The 13,226-nt window shown below is 46.3% G+C and overlaps 1 protein-coding gene across 2 annotated transcripts in view; it reads right to left on the reverse strand.

Annotated features, from left to right (window-relative positions):
• Positions 1 to 900: 900 nt before the first annotated feature.
• The window catches only part of Ptch1 (patched 1), a 65,133-nt gene continuing 52,807 nt past the window's right edge, over positions 901 to 13,226 (reverse strand). For both annotated transcript variants that reach the window (NM_001328514.1, NM_008957.3), the window contains exons 19-24: positions 12,842 to 12,979; positions 10,685 to 10,827; positions 6,815 to 6,914; positions 6,134 to 6,388; positions 4,105 to 4,648; positions 901 to 3,685 (exon numbers count right to left, since the gene is read on the reverse strand). In NM_001328514.1, the coding sequence (NP_001315443.1) occupies positions 4,106 to 4,648; positions 6,134 to 6,388; positions 6,815 to 6,914; positions 10,685 to 10,827; positions 12,842 to 12,979 (1,179 nt within the window). In that variant the 3' untranslated portion in view covers positions 901 to 3,685; position 4,105. The remainder of the gene's footprint in view (positions 3,686 to 4,104; positions 4,649 to 6,133; positions 6,389 to 6,814; positions 6,915 to 10,684; positions 10,828 to 12,841; positions 12,980 to 13,226) is intronic.

Consider the following 13,226-nt stretch of genomic DNA (forward strand, 5'->3'; position numbering starts at 1 on the left):
GCAGATTTCTTCCTGAAGACCAGAGAGCAAGTATTTCAACAGTCTGCAGGTCAGTCAATCACTATTGCACACCACACAATTCTGCCACTATAGCGTGAAAACAGTCATGAATGGTGCGTATAGACAGATATGGCTGTCTCCTGACAAATCCACACAAAACCAGGAGGTAGTCTTGGCTACAACTGGCTGATCCTCCCTCTAGGACACGCGCTTAGAATGGTTTGAGCTTCCAGGTCTTCTGGAGCATATATTTACAATCACAAAAACAGGTGATCAGGAGAAACGGGTGTTAATCTCTACTCATGTTTTCCTCATGTATGATGAGGTTATGATGAAATCACATCACTGAACCCTTTTTAAAAAAATCACCTTGTAGCAGGCCAGTGAGCACTCCATCATCAGCTGTACCAGGTCAGTTAGTGCTATGTCATCAGCTATGGTGATGCTATTGTATTTAAAAAAACTTCTCAACTATGGTGATGCTATTGTATTTAAAAAACTTCTCAACTTTAAGTCAGTGTCTCTTTGTGTGTCTGTGTGTGGGGTGTGCACGTGTATGCAGGTGCCAGTAGAGGCCAGAAGAGGGCATCAGATCCCCTGGAGCGTGAGGCAACAGTTCTGAGTGGCTCTCTGTAAGAGTAACTGTCACTCCTAACCAACCACTGATTGACCTTTGCAGGGGTCACTTGTGTTTACACTGAATTTGGCTGTATTCACTTCCCGCGTGCCTACATAGAAAGGTAAGAAAAGGGAACGCTCAGAAGAGTCATTAGGTGACTTCCCCAGTGTCCACAAAATACACATAAAACAGCTTCCGTAAGGCCAGCAAGAAGAAACGAACAGACGGCCTGGAACTTCTTGTGTATATGTAGTTTAAGAAACATTCTAGAAACAAGCACATAAACCAACAAGTTATATTATCTTTATTCATGTTAGAATTTCTATCAGTGTTTGAACATTAATATTTAGAGAGTTTTGTACATTTTCATCTGAGAACCGCACTAGGTCACCATGTTCACACCGATACTTTCCAATCACATGGATCACTGCTCACGTGTACTCTCCTAACACTGTTAAAACATACTCTCTTCTCTCCCTTGCTGTCATTTATAACGAAACGTGTCCTCACACCCATGTCTCAGCAAAGTTCCAGACATTATGGATTTCATCACATATAAATTCTTTAAAAATATACTTCTGTCGAAAGACTTGATGACTACTATGTACACTACAAAAATAAATTTTCATATAAATAAATTATATGGCATACTTTCATCTTTGTAATTGAAGTGACACAAACTCATTTCCACCCAAATTGGCAGACGAGACCCAGTTTGAATATTTATTTCCTTTAAACTCCTTACACTAAAACCTACCATGAGTCCTTAATGTAAATGTTATATACTCTGAACTATTTAACATTAGTAAGCACTCTATACAAATAAAACTTCTGTTCAAAAGTAAAACATAACTGCAATAAGTGTTTCCAATAGAAATAAAATCCCTGCAATTTTTTCTTCTTGTTATAAACTGGCATGACAAATTCTGGAGGACATTCTTATGATACAAAATTATAAATATCAGCAAAGATCTTTTCTTTTACAAATTAAAACATCCAAATGAACAAACAATACAGACAAAATAAAACTATGAGAGAGACAGACAGAGACACACACTCTCTGACTTTAGTCTCCTGCCAGCTCTGTGTCCTTCCTGCCTTGGCTGATGGGACTCATGATGATGCACAGAAGCCGAGAGGCTGTACAAACTTCCTTCTGCCACATGCACAAGGCTCAGGCATGAGGGACACAATCAAGAACCACAGCCAAGGTGGCTTCCGCACTCTACATCTCCCTCCTCAACTCAGGGTGCAAGATATCCGAGCAGAGCTGGTGTTGGGTAGGCAGACAGTGGCTTGACAGGCATTAAGACAGTAGCAGTGGATGGCCAGGGCTTCTGGCGCGCACGCGCACACGGATATACAGACAGACACAGACACACACACACACGGTAGTCACAGGTGGCTTCCAATTAGTACCTTACAATTTGGGGGATAAATTTTAGGATCTGAGGGCACTAGATTATTGGTACTACTAGGGACCCATCTCCTTAAATTTTTCCATGAAGGATAGGAGGGATTCAGGGAAGCTGCATGCAGACAGAGTACATTCCTCACAACAGCTTCCATGAGCACTAGGCTTCCTTCCTCTGAGACAAGTCCTCAATGTTCACTTGCAAGGAATAAGGGCATTTCCTTCCCTATCTACTAGTTGCTGACCAGAGACAAAGAAACCCAAACCTTGGGGAAGGAGAACACAATCAAACTCTAAAGCCCAACACCTGGTTCAAAGAGCTTACCCTATATGCTTTTACGAGGTGGCATCTTCCTGCTTTCACAGACATCACACTGGATGGATGCTAACAGTGGGGAAGAGAAGAAAGTATACACAGGAAAAGACCGTGTGGAAAAGAGTCCTTAGAAACTCTCCCCACACAGTTGACTGAACCACGATTAGCCTAGCCTGCTCCAACCAGGCAGTCATAGCAAGGGAGGGACTATCATTTGTAAAGGCTCGAATATAGACCTTCAGTGAAATAGGTTTTTTTGGGCCTGTATCTGGAGTATGGGGGTGGGAGGCTGTGTGTATGTGTGATCATCAGAAAGGAACAACCACACACCCCTAGAGGGTAATCTCATGACCCGGCTGAGTCTCACCATCAGGCAACATTGTCCAATCTTTCACCACTAGTGCTGACTGCTGACTATATAGAGGCCCTAATAGGCAGCACAATGTTTGTGAGAACATCTTCTCTTTGAAACCCAAGCAGAGGTGCTTGGAGGGCTACCCATGACCTCAGAAGCTGCCACACACAGGCATGAAGCAAATCTGGCTTCTCTTGAATAGTCCCAGAGAATAGGACAGATGATTGGGGTCACCTTTCCACCAGCATCACGACAGAAAAAGACCTGGACCTTCCCAGCCCACCTAGGCCAGAGCTAAGATCATACAAAGCAACAAAAAACACAAAAATGAACAACAACAGCAACAACAACAACAAACCACAATACAGTACATTGGAAAGTCACATGCACACACACATCCACCCATGCGAACCATATACAACTACCCCTAGAGAAGCCACTGGGATTAACCTGTTTTCTTCATGTCTGCTCGTTAAACAATTACCACGCATAGCGTGTTCAAAAGTTAACAGTAACAATTCATCCTACCACAGGGTTGTGATATGCAAATTTAAAATATTTTAAACAGAAACCTTTACAAATAATCCTATTACATAAGCAATATTTGCATAGAATTATACAAGTAAATTATACAATATTTAAGCAGCAGCGACATATGCTGGGAGATTTTTTTTAAAACTAAGTTAAGCTTGGTTGTGGCACAGAGACCAATGTACACAGGGGAAAGGGCCCCTGTGGTCTCCCCACTCTGGGGCAGGAGTGGAGAGGCCCCAGGAAATAGACTGTACAGCATTTCCATGTATATTACATGTGTACACCTTTTAAATATTTATAGAAATATTTCACAAAATAATACAATCAGTTACAGTAACAATGAACTGCCTTCCCATAATTCCAAGCAGTTCTCTTCAAGCAGTTCTGGAAAGAGGTGGGGGCGGGGCTTTCCAATCTTTGGCCTCTTTGCTTCAGATTTTAATTACCCTTTAAAAGAGAACAAAAAAGGAGGTCACATTATGGTCACTACCACACTGAACTGTGAGCCTTACACAGCACAGCTCTTTACTCCCAGTGGGCAGCTGAGAGCCCTGAAACTCTGACTGGGGTGCTAAACTCATTTCATCATTTTTTTCCCCACCCTGTAAAGTCATCTGCATGGTTGTTAGAACTCTGCTGTAAGTGCCCAGCAAACAGGTACAAGGTTAAACTATTAAACTGGCATTCTAAGGGATTAATAGCAGGGTGGGGGGGGGGGGAGATCCAGTTTAGAACGGTATTGTTACTCTAAGGATGAGTTTGGCCTCGTCAGCTTTGCCTTGGGAATAAAAGGTCCCCCAGGGTCTAGTTTGGGCCACCGCTCAGATGGCCCTTGGAAGCACCACGGGGATACCTCTGGCACACACCTCAGTTGGAGCTGCTCCCCCACGGCCTCTCCTCACATTCCACGTCCTGTAGCTCTATGACCTCCACCTTTGAGTCCCTCCTCTCACACCTGACATGAAAAGGCACATGAGGATCCTCAAATACCCCGTGATCAGTCTCAGGGTAGCTCTCATAGCCTGGACAGGGCCCCCCTCGGGGGTTGCGCCCAGGTCCAGGCGGGGGATGCACAGCAACAGTCACCGAAGCAGAAGCCGTCACAGTGGTGATGGGCTGGCAGTAGCTGGGCACAGAGCTGCCCATGGCGGTGGACGTTGGGTTCCGAGGGTTGTGAGAACGGGCCCCACGGGGCCCTGAGCGGTCCCTATTGCTAGGGCCAGAATGCCCTTCAGTAGAAATTTCAAAAGCGTCTCTGCGCGGTCTGTAGGGGGGTGGCCGCAAGCCTTCTCTAGGGGGATCCCTTCGAGGCTGCTGGCCTTGCCGTCCAGGGGACAAGGAGCCAGAGTCCAGGTGGGGCTGTTGCCGAGGGGTCAAGGGAGGCTGATGTCTGGAGTCCGGATGGACCACCTGCAGAGGAGAGACATAGGTCAACACAGGGAGGTAGGATGGTGGTGATGTTCCACCCACAAAAGAAAACCTATTCCTTTAGAAACCTCCAGGATGTGAATCCTGCCTGCACCTGCACAGCTGGCTGGAGGCATATAGCCACTGCCCATAGATCTCAACTTACCCTCACAACCAACTGCCCCCAGGCCTAAGTTCTCTGCCTCAAAACTGCCAAGGCCTGGATAGCCAAGAGCCTGGGTGTCTTGGAAATATGCAACCATAAATAGTAGCTTTTAGAAGTATAAGGCTCCTGTTTCTGGGTCATATTAGTGTTGTTTTCACCTGTCCCCAGCCCTAAGCCAGGTGTGGCCAGAAGCAAATGTACTGTAAGAGCAGAGCAAAAACTTCCACACAGATAGTTCTGTTAGGCAATACATCTCTGCCTGACTATTAGGAATCTGGTTTCTGGGTCCTCTGTACAAAGCTCGGAGCAACACAGTGGCCACATCAATCAAAAGGACCGTGACCAACTTCAAAGTCGGTGAGCTTGTACCTATTTTTAGGCTCCTGCTGAACAGAACCAGATTCACACTACAGCTCAGCAGGGCATCGTCACGGGTGTGTGTGTGTGTGTGTGTGTGTGTGTGTGTGTGTGTTGGGGGGGGGGGGTGGACAGAGGACGGGGACACAATTCACTGGCCAGCCCTTCTCTCCTTCAAGGAAGGCTGCTCTAGCCTGGGACTGGAATACACATTTCCTGTAAACATGGTGGGGGCCTCAGGCAAGCCAGAGTTTTGGAGCCTTCCTTAACTCTTCAAGGTGGAGCATCTTGACTTGGAGGGTGGGGGTGCGGGTAAGGAAGGAACCTGTGGACTCCTCACTACCTTCTGGAATTAAGTACTCAGGATGCGTCTGCATACTTTCAATAGATCTCCAGCCATCTACAACAATAAGACCCTGAAGCCACAAAGCTACGGGAAAGCCTTAGATAGTAATTAAATAACTTTGTGCCAAGGCCACTTAAAGGTACCAGAGACGAGAGGAAAAGAATAAATGCTTCTTGTGGTGGAATACTACGCTGTTTGTTACATCATCTCCTCACATGTCCTTCTGAAAGGACAGATAGGGCAAAAGGAGATAAAGGCCCTAAAAAGCTGAGTCCATTCTGAATAAGGGTAGGGCTGGGGATGAGCCCCTGGGCTTTGGGAATTCCAGGCAAGCGCTTCACCACTAAACTATGCCTCCTTGTAACAATGCTGGCACTGCCCCGGTTCAGTCCACAAGATTAAAAGGAAACACATCCTACAGTCTACAAAGAATGGCGCGCTGGTGGTTTCCTGTGATTTGACCCCGGCGTGTACACTTTTTTCTTGCACCCCATCTGTCTACTAGATCTGCTGCTCAGAGTACACAAGAGCCTGCTCCGAACCTCCTGGCCCACTGCCACAGGACAAATGAATCTTCCCCACCGCCCCCCCCCCCTTGCCAACCCCCCAGGTGACTCACAGTGGACCGGGCAAAGACAGGGTTTTCTGTGGCTTCCACAATCACTTGGTGGGCAGGGCCTCCGGCACCCTGCTGTGCTTCGTATTGCCTGAGCTCCTCACTGATGCCAGACACCGTGGTCTGAGAGCTGTACTCCGAGTCGGAGGAATCAGACCCATTGTTCGTGTGACCAGGAGGCACGGCAAACCGGACGACACTTGGAGGCGGCTCAGGCGAAGGAGTGGGCAGTCGGTTTAGGCCATTGGCTGGAGACACCTGTTGAAGGAGGTTTCCAATTAAAAATGTTACGTTTGTTGACCCGCAGGTCACTTTCAAAGTTCAAAGCCCAGGATTATTGGCCTCTGTGACCTCGTAGGGGAACCCCATACATTAAACTGTATTTACTTCCCGTCTCCCTGCTATCTGGAAGACACTCACGATTCTGGCACAAAAACATTGTCCCAACTTCTAATACCAGAGAAGCCAGACATCGGCTACCTATCTTGTCTGTCCTGTTAAGCCCAAACAGTTATCTGAGGTCGAAAACCTTCCTAAGCTGCCCATCCATTGGTGTAAAACAGTCAAAGGGAAAAATGAAACAGCCATTGTTAATGGATGTTGACCGAAAAGCCCAGACCATCTGCTAATATGGCAACACCTGAATATCTCAATCCGGGGTGGCATTGGGGGGCAATCACTGACCTCAGGACACGGTCCAAAGAAGGATAAGAGGACAGGCAGCAGAACCAGTCCATTGAGAACCCCCAAGACGGTGAGAATGGCCAGGACGGCAAAGAAGTATCTGGAAGACAAAAGGGATATGGGACATGTCAGCGAGGAAGGAGAGCATTCCACGCCCCCGGGCGCCCAAAGGTTACTCTGCACTAAGAGCTCAGCTCAACAAACCTGCTGGGCTGAGAAGTCAACCACAAAACACTAGTTCAAACTTAGCATAGATTAGTTTGGGATTTTGCTCTTTTTTTTTTTTTATTTATCCTTGCGGCTCTGAGGACTAGATTCCTCCACACCCTGCAGCGTTACTTCATGAAGGGAAGGGGAAAAAATTGTTAATTTGATGAAATCTCCTGCCTGTGATGTTATTTATGAACGTGTTACACCAACACAGGAATATGGAATGTGAGCTGAATGGCTGAGCACCCTGAAAGTACAGATACAATGCTGGGCGAGGGGCCCCTCTCGAGAACCCAGCAGAAGCAAACAAATGAAGTACAGGGCGTAGAATTTAAACAATTTGGCGCAGGAGGAAAAGCAGCCCACTTCTGCAGGCAGCTAATCCACTGTGAAATGCCCCTGCCTCTTACAGCAGAATCTCTAATTAAGTCTCTAGTGCATCAGGTAAGGCTTTCCCTGGGCTTTCATTAAGCACAACTTTCTGCCTAGAATTTCTCTGGGTTCCAGTTTTACCAAACAGCTCCAATTGCAACCTTTTTAGAACACAGGAACCAGCTTTCTGCAAAGAAAACGCTGCCCATTCTGTGAGAGCCGGGGCATTGTGCAGGGCGAGGGCACTCCACAATGGCAGGGCTGCTCTGCAGGCCAATCTTTTGTTGAACAATTTAGCATCTTTGAATACTCTTGTTTTGCGTCAGCCAATTCAAACATAAAGGCTGAAGCACCATGGTAGAAGAGGGAGAGTGAACAGTGAGTTCTGCGTTCCCACCATTGAGGGCTAAAGGTCTGGGATCCTTCAAGAATACCAAGGTAAACCTGTCAGCCAGGGCCCGCCTCTGGTCAGCACTCTGCACAGCTGGAGGGCGCACACTCCACGCAAGGATGCTTTTCTGGAACTAATGATTTCTAGGGCTTTGATGGAAAGGTGGGGGCTGGGGGCTGGGGTTAGGATGTCCTGGAAAGAGAGAGGGACGGCTAGATATCTATCTGTTAATGGTCCCCTGGATCATAAAACTGAACAGCTCCCCTACAATGCCATGTCTACGCATGTTTTGACATTAGATGAAAGGAGAGAGAATCCCTATAAAAATACAAATACCTTACAGCTATTGTAAACACTAAAACCTGCTGAGTTGCATTAGTAAAAACCCAAGCTGCCAATGTCTTGCTCTAACATAAACTGTGGAACTTTTGGTGGAGGCATATATCAACGGCAGGCATTAAGACATTTGCATCCCATCCATCTAGCTGCAACATAAACAGACCAATTAGATTTCTGACGGCTTCATGTATACAGAGTCTGCTCATTTATTCAACTCCAGTGAGGACTTTATCCATCCTATTTTAGAAAATGGGAAGCCCTTCTAAGTGCCTGAAACAGAAACCATGATCTCTCTGGGAGGGAATGAGCAGGCCCAGCGAGGACAGGATGAGCGGTTAGGTTGTGTTCCTTAGTATCCTATGTAAACCCGTGCTCCAGCTCCTCAGCTGACTTGACCTGCAAGGTCTCCGCACACCCAACTTTCTCTCGGCTTTGAACTGCTTAGAGAGCTATATCTCCCAATCCCTGCAGACTATAACCACAAAGCAGAGATGGGTTTCCTGCTACCTGCCAGTAATCACAAAAAAAGGCACCTGTGAGGCCAGCATTACCTTTGTGTTGACAGAGCCAAGAGACGACACCTATTCAGTCTCATTTGGCATTGGGCATTGATATCATTAAGACAAAGCTAGTATCTGTGTAAGAGTGTGTGGGAGAAGCAAACACCAAATCAACACTTTAAAACAAAATAATCCCAAACCAGGATCTAAGAGCAACTATCTCAATGGTATTTGGCAAATGAGAATCTAATGAGTGGTTCACCAACTTACCAATAGGCTGTGTGAATACTAGCATGCTCAGGCTCACCTGGGAGCTGTCTGGAAAGGCCTCCATCAATATGTATCTTAATAGCCCCAGATGATGAGGGAGCATATTATACAGGAGTTCTAGTCCACACTGAAATGGAGTCAATCTTCTGCCTACTCTACTCTCAATGAGCCAACCATGCCCTCCATCAGAAAGACCGACATGCCAGAAGCTTGGCAATGCCTCAAGGCTGGTCAATGAACTCACACCCTTTCTTTTTCCTCCTCTCCTCGTGGGGGACTGAATTCACTTATTCCATGCATTCGGCTAAAACTTGTAGCTAAAAATCCTTTTCTTATTTGAAAATGTGAACTTACCCTACTTGGCCAGCCTGTGTGTACACACATGTAAAGCTTGATTAGTGCCAGATGTGGTAGCACATGCCTATAATTTTAGCACTTAGAAGGTGGAGGGGGGACAGCAACTCAAAGCTGTTCTCTACTATGGGAGTTTGAGGCAAGCCTGGGCTACATGAGACCTGTTTTGTAAACACACAAACAAAACCCAAAACACCCAACCCCCTAAAAAGTATTTTCTTGTCTTCTTCACACTTTCCTGCTTTTTAACTTTTTTTTTTTTTGGTTTTTCGAGACAGGGTTTCTCTGTGTAGTCCTGGCTGTCCTGGAATTCACTCTGTAGACCAGGCTGGCCTTGAACTCAGAAATGCGCCTGCCTCTGCCTCCCAAGTGCTAGGATTAAGGGTGTGTGCCACCACGCCTGGCACTTTCCTGCTTTCTAATAGACACTAGTGCTTTTCCTAAAAAAGTAGCCTGAAGAGTAGCCAGAAGGTACAGGAGTTCTAGCCCCACCAGGGAAGGGCAGAGTGATCCTATTTCACAGAGTACCAATAAAAGCAAAACTAAACAATGCTACCAAGGACAGCCTGATTAGGTCACCTCTCCAGACATGGAGCATCGTACACAGCCTCTTGCTATTCTAAAGACATACTAGTATCTTAAAACACTGGATTTTCCTCCCCAGTGGGTCATGGTTTTAATCAGTGGTCACCCGGGGAAGCCAACATTGCCTTAGAGTTGCTTCTTTCTCGGGTGGTTAAGAGTTTCCAAAATGAAAACTCACTGTCCTTTACTTTGCAAAGTCAGCATCTTACCCAAAGGAACAAAATCTGGCCTTGTGATGCCAAGAGGAGTACACAGGCCAAGCTTAGAGTCTCTAAATTTGACCCTGCAGTCAGGTACCCAGCATTTATGAAGCCTCAGAAGGGACCCAAACACAAAATCTGGGTACACTGTATCATTTCCTATGTGTACTTGAGCTAGGTGACCATATTGGAGGTAGACAATGTTTTCTTTCTGTCTTGCTTTAAGGCAGGCTCTTAAGTATCCCTGGCTATCCTCAAACTCAATATAGCCAAGGGTTGGGATTACAGAGATAAGCCACCTGCACTTGTTTCACATGATATTGGAGATGGGATTCAAGGGTTCACGCATACCTAGCACCCCAAAGGGGTACATCTCTGTCCCCTCCACAGTTCTGAAGGAGAGGGGCCTAGAGCTGATTGTCACTAATTACCAGAAGCCAAAGTCATCTCTCTGTAGATGTTTGCAACTGGAATCTCAACACATGCTCTTTCAAGCTGTGGAGTTGCCTCTACTCTAACCCAAGAGACTGCTAGACCAAGATGCCTGTAAGAGACAGGCTGAGATACACCCCCTACAAGACAGAAAAGGAATAAGCCACGAAGACAATAACGATTTTTGTATCAAGCGTCCTCTCCCATTTCAGCTTACCTGACAATGAAATCAAATTCGGACCCTGCAAGCATCAGTACACCCAGCAGAGTGGACACAGCACCGTCCAGAACGGGAGCAAACATGTGCTCCAGAGCGAGCATAGCCCTGTGGTTCTTGTCCCCAATGGCTGTCAGAAAGGCCTGAACAAAGGAGAAAATTGACACGGTCACATTCTGGGTGTGGTAAAGTGCTCAGCTGTGTCTATACTTGGGTTTTGTTGACTTTTCTTATGTCCCTCAGACCGTTCTCAAACTCACTACTGTACAAGAATGGCCTTGAGCTAAAGCCTCCTTGTTCTATTTCTGGAGGGCCGACGTTGACAGGTGTGCACTACTATGCCTGGTTTTCTGTGGTGCTGAGGATAGAGCCCAGGGCATCCTGCAGACTAGGCATGCACATTGCCGCCTTACCTATAGCCCAGCCCCTACCCTACAAGTTAAGTAATTCTTAAGTTTCTGTAGGTGGACAGAGCCATCTCAAAGAGACTTCTCTATCATTAAGGAGAAAAAAAATCATCCAAAATGTAGCAATAAAGCCAAAAGGATGACTGACTTTTTAATGTCACGATAAAACATCATTTATTAGGTCTTCTGAAAATAAGAGTGTGTATAGGTGTTTTGCTCGTATGTATGTGCATACGTCTGTTCACCATGTGCTTGCCTGGGGCCCACAGGAGATAAGAGGGCCTTAGATCCACTGGAGCTGGAGTAGAAGGTGGTTTTGAGCTTATGCTAGCTAGCCAAGCCCTCTACCAATGAGCTTACATTCCAGCCTCAGCTCTGGCGGAGATATTAGACACTGCGTCTGCCTTTTCTTCCCCCCAAATCTATGTTCAATAGTCTACTGCTTAGCTCCTACAATGTTTATTTGTTCTCACTGAATCTGGATTCATTACAATGCCCTGTTCATAGTACTGAGCCATAGTTAATGATAACGCATATTTTGAACAAAACCCAAAGCACGGTCTAGGCTTATAATCCCAACAGGCAGATCTCTGGACTTTGCCTATCAGTCAGCCTAACCTACTTAGTGTGCTCCAGGCCAGTAAGAGAATCTGTGCAAAAAATCCCCAAGGCAAATGGTGCCTCAGTAACAGTATCTGCTACTTTCCAGTCTCCACAGGCATCTCACTCGGTTGCTTGCAGACACACAGGCAACTCACATACACGGACACGTCTGAGATACTGTTTCTAAGTCATCATCTTACTAATAGCTTCAAAACACGTTCTGTACATCCACATCCACAGCTGGTGAGAGCGGTGACAGCTCTGAGAGGCGACAGAATGCACATACAGTGTGCTACACACAAAGCACAATGCTGGAAAGGCAATGGTAGCATCCCTGGGTTCAGGCACAACTTGGGTATTCCAAACACTATCATTTATTCAGTCAATACTCTTTATCAAATGCCTGTTAACAGCCCTGGGTACTTAACACTATGAGTACATCTGTCGGCAGAAACTAAACCACACAATGCTACAAGGTTTTTAAGTAGTTTTCTCAGTGTGTAAAACAACCAGCTCATCTTTTGGATTCTAGACTCTCTTTCCAGTTAACTTCTTCCAACAACCAGGCAGTGTATATATAGAGAGGGGCCTACATCCTGGTGAAAGCATCCCTGGTTTTCTTGTTTTCTGCCACCATGGATGCATGCAGAAGCTGGGGGGTCCCCAGAGCTGGGTGGGCTGCGGTGGAAGAGCAGGTTCTTCAGGGCTGTGCACCCGAGCTTTCATTCACAAGCCTGAGGGCATTTCTGTGGCTGCCAGCTACTTCACCCTCAATTATGCTATCCCCACCAAGCCTCTGAGGGAGCTCTTGCTTTAGCCTCACTTTATGACTGACTACATTTAAAAGAGTGTGGATGTTTGCCTAAACACATAGAATGTCCTGGGACAATGGTGGCAACTTTGGAACTTAGTGCTATTAGTCACAAAGCAACACCTTTGTGCAGAGGCCCTTACGGCAGGCTTCTCTAATACACTGCAGTGTGTGCAACACAGACCTTCTTACCCCACCCCTGTCTCCCATCAGAAACATTTGAAACTTCCTTGGGAAAACTGTGCTTGAAGCTGTCCCTGTGACTTATGGAAACGAGAGACCCAGACTCCTCTACTCTGTCAGTGTGAGCCAGTTTCCCTGAAGGACCTCCCATACCAAAGCCACGTGGACGGTGAACTCCACTCCGATGCCAACAGATGCAATCAGGATGACCACAGGCACAGCACTCAGCTTGATCCCAATGAGGCCCATCATGCCAAAGAGCTCAACGGTCATCAGAGCCAGGACCATGACCTAGAAGGAGGAGCACACAATTAGTAAGTCAGATCAAGGCATGCTAGAGTGTCAAACAGTACAGATTCAAAGTCTCGATGTGGCCTCATTTGGGGGTTTTGGGTGGGCAACAATGTACCTGTCACCTAAATACTATGTAAAGGACTGACTTCCTTACCCCTGGCCGTGTCTTACACTCCAATTTTCTGTGTGAATGAAGATATTTGGACAACTTATTGTCATGCTAAAAAAAGGTCAAAAACAGTGT

Source organism: Mus musculus, chromosome 13 (genome assembly GCF_000001635.26).
Source record: "Mus musculus strain C57BL/6J chromosome 13, GRCm38.p6 C57BL/6J".
NCBI lineage: Eukaryota > Metazoa > Chordata > Mammalia > Rodentia > Muridae > Mus > Mus musculus.